The sequence below is a fragment of the Temnothorax curvispinosus genome, unplaced genomic scaffold (genome assembly GCF_003070985.1).
Source record: "Temnothorax curvispinosus isolate PA1 unplaced genomic scaffold, ASM307098v1 QBEX01002527.1, whole genome shotgun sequence".
Taxonomy (NCBI): Eukaryota; Metazoa; Arthropoda; class Insecta; order Hymenoptera; family Formicidae; genus Temnothorax; species Temnothorax curvispinosus.
The window spans coordinates 7,671-13,213 of NW_020212307.1; the positions used below are offsets into that span (position 1 = coordinate 7,671).

Sequence of the window (5,543 nt, forward strand, 5' to 3'; positions counted from 1 at the left end):
TTTTGGAGGTTATCGCAAGAATGTAAGACATTTCTTACATCTTTCTGTTTTATTTTTGATATTGCATTTGGCTTCAGTTTACAGTGCCCCAACTCTGAAATAGCTTTTTAGCATCTTGAGGATATGCTTTAAGCAGTAGACCATTGTAATCTTTTCATACTTGAATGCTGTTGGAGGAATATTTCAACTGCACAGTCTTGGAGATCTTCGTGCGCTTGTCGCGCCGAACTACTTTAAGTAGAAGTTTCTCCAAATCCATAATGATCTCAGCACCATTTGCTATTATAAATAGCATGTTTCGTGAGATCTTAATCTTGGTTACGTACTGTTTCATAATTCATACGGAGAATCATGATCGTCGTTATTTATGGCGGCCGCTATCTTGCTGATGTTTGTTCACTGCTTAAAGGCACTGAAGGTTCGCTCAAAGGCACTGCTCGAAGAAACTGAGAGTCAAGCTACGAAAATTGAAAACGGTTTTGGCGAGCTTTTTTAACGCACTTTTTACTGCTAATTAAATTAATAAGGTATTAACTTTAATGAAGCTGAAACTAGCGGCCAGCAATAGCGGCCGACCAGGGCCGAATAAGTGGTGTAAGGGCCCCGGGTTTCAAAATGAGATAGCTCACAAAAGTCAGCTAAAATTTTATGTTTCAAAATTTGTAAACATAATAATAAATATACTTAACAATAAGAATTATTATAAAAAATACTTATAAATAAGATATAGCTTATTTTCGAGTAGACGAACCTATTTTGCAGGTTTAATTGTTTATTTACGTAACTAATCGTTTCTCTAACACAACCGTTGTTATCGGATATTATTTCTCGCAACATTTATTGTCAGAATTCAAAATTTCAAACGATTCTTATTTTGCGTTTGGAGATATAGCTTATTTTCGAATAGACAAACCTATTTTGCAGGTTGCCTATTTGTCTACTCGAAAATAGTTATATCTTCCAAACGCAAAATAAGAACCGTTAAAAATTTTTTACTTTGATAAAAAAATGTCACAAAAAATAATTTCTAAAATCCATATTTGTGTTAGGAAAATTAGTTACATAAATAAACAATTAAACAAGTAAAATACAGCTTTTAAAAAGCTGTATATCCTGAACGCAAAATATAAACTGTTCTAAACTGTGTATTCTGGCTATAAATGATGCGTGAAGTAACTCCCAAAAACAATTTTTGTGTTAGAAAAATAATTAGTTACATAAATAAACTATTAAACTTGCAAATTAGGATTATCTTTTCGAAAATAGCTACATCTTCCAAATGCAAAATATAAAATGCTTACAATTAGAGCTAAAAAATAAGGTAAGGATTGTCTTGGTTAGAAGAATGAATGATGTGAATAAACAATTGTTTCAATAAAATTAATTATATCTGTATTCATTGATTTATTTTAGTTTAACAAATTGCCTGTAAAATGTATTAGTGTCTCTTGATATTACTATAGTATATTACGATTTTTTTATTATTAACAGAATAAAAGAATTCACACCGATAAACCAGCAACAGTAACAGCAATTATCAACAAAACCAATATTATTACAATTAATAAAAAAATTAATTTGAAAATACTTTTTTTATGTTTTTCACAAGAATTAGTTTTCTTTAACTTAGCTTTTTTTAATTCTTTTTCTAACATGTGTTTTTGGTGTTCTAAAACAGCGAACCGATCTTTTAAATAGTAGCATGCATCCATATTATCGATTGCAACACACCGGCCTTTTTTTTCTGAAAATAATATTTTAATGTCGTCTATGGTTGCTTTTGCCAGGCATTGTGGGCATTTGTTGCATTGGTTTAACCACTTTCGTATACAAATGTAACCAAACATATGCCCGCATGGTAACGAGCATATACGGTGTTGATATTCGTCAATTTCTCTTTTTCAATTCATAGACGTTTCATCTGTTCGATACACAGAGTTTAGCTTTAGATAATTTTCCCTTAGATTTTCAATTACTTTCAAAGCTTTTTTCATCATCAACTTTTGAAAATTTTTCAAAGTAATCAGTTTTAAAAATATTTTTAAAAAGTTTCGTTGACTCTTGTTTGAGATCTCTTCCCCATGGTGTCTCGTCGAATCCTTTGTACTTATGACGAGGATCGAATATTAAGCAAAGCGAATATATCCAATTACAATTGTGATAATGCTTTGCAAGCTTATCTAAACCAGCTTGAAAAGCAACTAAAAGCTTTTCATTGGTACATTCGGTCCTGTTTTTGGAACATGACTGATTTATTTTATCTTGAAGAGAAAAAATAATTTTTTCAATTTGGTCCAGGAGTAAATTAAAAACAATTACAGCTGGAGGCATTGATGCTTTCTTTTCTTTAGATACAATTGCGGATGCTTGCTTAAAAAATTTTGCAGGTATCTTAATAACTGCTGTAAAATATCCCGGTCTGAATCGTCGAGTTTGTATTTCTGAATTTTTGGGCAATTTAGCCACAGCATATTATACGCGAGTTTCGCGTTTTATGCAGCCTCCAACATATCTACAATGCTATTCCAGTGAGTTGACACATCCAGAATTGGTTTCGAAAATTTCCAAATAAATCTGATTGCTATATTTTTACAGATAATGTACGTGTTTTTTTGCTTTCTCATGGAGGAAGCTTTGTTTTCGGGGGGGGGGGGGGGAAGCCAGAGAGTTCCAAACCAAGGTGAACATGTGTATCTGTTTTTATCTTTCTGGTCATATACTGATACAATGGTTCATGATGGTAATCCCTTGTGTTTTCGTGTAGTGTTGTTGCTAACCTGTCATCGTTTTCTGTATCGCGTACAATGCTCGCTATTACTAAGGATGGCCATACTTTCAATAACTTGTAGGCCTCACGGCTGTGTCTCGACACCAAGCCCCTTCTTCTTTCAAGTACGTCTGTGACTTCTTCATAAAAGTCAAAGGATGGGTACTTGTGGCGATTAGACTGTACAAGCTTACAGTAAACCAGGAATTGACCATATCTCTTATGCAAGTGAGATGCGAGTGGGTTATCAGCCAACAACTGTTTGTAGATGCCCAGATGAGGTGAAGATTGCTATACGCTTCACCTTTAACCCTTCCAATGGTATATGGTTGATGAAATTCTGTGCTGTATGTAATTGTTGATAACGCGTGATATGGAAGGGGCCTATTGTGATATGGAAGGGACACGATATTAGTGTTTGTGAAAGTATGTGTGAAGGAATGCAAAGATTACGGGGGACCAAATTTAACGAGACTGTATTTAAATATAAATTTGTTGATGAGTTTCATTATATCACGTGCGTCTTCTCGTAATATCAATATCAAAAATACATTTGTAGAAGCTCTATTTCTTGACGCTAATTTTTGAATTATTATATTTTGTTTTTAAATTCTTGACGTTAATTGTTGAATTCTTATATTTTGTTCTTGAATTATTAAATTCTGTTCTTGAAATTTTTTCTTTAGTTCATTTATCGTGGATTCATGCATTGTTGATTCATCTCTGCTTGATATCTCTGAGATACTGTTCGGTATTATTATAATCTGTTAGCTGATGAGAAGAGACCCGCGAAGCGAGGACACCGCCGAGTCGCCACAGGGCTGCAGTGTGGTCTAGTGGTAGAGCGCCAGACTCGTAATCTGAGGAACCAGGTTCGATTCCACTAGAGCCATGGAATATTTTTCCGAAAGCTGCGCCCCTCCGTGCAAGATAAGGCCCTTGTGCGGAGCAAACTGGGCTCCGTTTTTCGGAAAGAGACGTTAAGCCGTTGGTCCAAAGTTAAAATTACTTACTTTAATGTAATTCAATAAATCTCGCATGTTTTTCAATTCTACATCCTAAACGATGTCTCCAAATTTTTTAAGAGAAATTGGAAGACTTTTGGGATGCGCACATGGACTGCGCCAATGTGACAGGTCTTCTAATATAATTTAAGAGACAGGAGGACGTATTTAGAAGTCGATTGTAGATTTCAAGATTCTTAGGGAGCAATGAGCAAAATACGTTCTCATACGAGGTGGTTGCAGTTGCAGTTGCAGCAGCCGCGCTGCGTACCCAAAGGTAACATTCCCCGAGACGCAGCGCAGACATCTCGAGCTCACCCAGTTGCAGGATCAGGCCGCTGCTGCCTAATATTAGAGGCCAGCCCTCCGGCACCACCGCCTCGTTTCCCGTTTCGGAGGCGGCGACATTCTTGACTTTCGCTAGCAGCGTTGCAGCAGGTGAGAGATAAGTCCGGACGAAATTCTCCATGTTGCCATGATAACCGCAAACTAGGATATCCCGTGCTTGTTTTATCAGAAGATTCATAATACTGTCGCCGTAAATCGGTCCGAGCAAATTCCGGACCAGGGAAGCGAAGTCTCCACGATTTTAATTATTTTAATCTATAATTTTAGAGAAATTTAATTTTATCACGGATAATTACTTACTCCATTACATCACATATGATGCAATAATTCGTATTTTGTAGATTCTTACGAATCACGCATGATGGTTGTTTCCTTGTTTGCGCTGCAATTAACATTTGTAACGTCTCTGGGACACATATTTTGACTGTTTCTTCCAGTTCACGTGGAAAATAATGTTTTATTAACAAATGAATTGCATCGTCTGCCAGCATCTCTCCATTTTTTAAGTGTCTGGCCCATGTACTGCTCTGTACTGCTCTGTACCAATTGCTTATCAACCTCATACTGATCTAAATTTCATTCCTATTCGCAAAGATGGTATAGCTGTTTGTGAAAAATGTGGTGCTATTGGTGTAAAACATGCCTTTTATACAAAGGAGCGTAGATTTTGCAGTAGAGCGTGTGCACGTTCTTCAGAATACTCAACACCTACTGCTGACTCACAGTTTGTCCCTACGTAATTACGAGGGACATACCCAAGTTTTCTTTACTTTTTAATGGGGCCTTTTTGCAAGTTTTGCGTAGAGAATTTCCGAGTGCACCTCGTATTTTTTTCCGTTTCTTTAACAGAGCATCTACCATTTTCAACATCCTCTATTGCTTTTCGTTTGTCTTCCGGTGGATACTGTTTGTAAGGTTTGTAGGGTTTATATGCTTTGTTTTCCTGTTTGTTTTCCTGAAATAAAACAATAAAAAAGATTGTAACATAAGACAAAAAATAAAAACTCTGTTTTTAAAATAAAGATTTCTTTACCTTTTTAATTAAAGTCCCTCTGGCCCTGAGCCTTGGACTGGTTCTTCTATTGGGTAAATTTGCCGAATGTTTAATACATTTATTTGATTATTTGATTACGTTAATTGTTGAATTCTTATATTTTGTTCTTGAATTATTAAATTCTGTTCTTGAAATTTTTTCTTTAGTTCATTTATCGTGGATTCATGCATTGTTGATTCATCTCTGCTTGATATCTCTGAGATACTGTTCGGTATTATTATAATCTGTTAGCTGATGAGAAGAGACCCGCGAAGCGAGGACACCGCCGAGTCGCCACAGGGCTGCAGTGTGGTCTAGTGGTAGAGCGCCAGACTCGTAATCTGAGGAACCAGGTTCGATTCCACTAGAGCCATGGAATATTTTTCCGAAA

At 35.9% G+C, this 5,543-nt stretch overlaps 1 protein-coding gene across 1 annotated transcript; it reads right to left on the minus strand.

The window, feature by feature from the left end:
• Window positions 1-3,706: 3,706 nt before the first annotated feature.
• LOC112451748 lies at window positions 3,707-5,216 on the minus strand. The gene is made up of 2 exons (XM_025011575.1): window positions 5,153-5,216; window positions 3,707-5,074 (listed from the first exon to the last, which is right to left on the minus strand). Exon 2 carries the CDS (start codon window positions 4,295-4,297, stop codon window positions 3,848-3,850), a length of 450 nt encoding a protein of 149 aa, XP_024867343.1. The 5' UTR covers window positions 4,298-5,074; window positions 5,153-5,216; the 3' UTR covers window positions 3,707-3,847.
• Window positions 5,217-5,543: the final 327 nt, after the last annotated feature.

Coding starts and splice junctions, on each gene's coding strand:
- LOC112451748 (XM_025011575.1), bottom strand. CDS start 4,297: ATGAATCTTCTGATAAAACAAGCACGGGATATCCTAGTTTGCGGTTAT.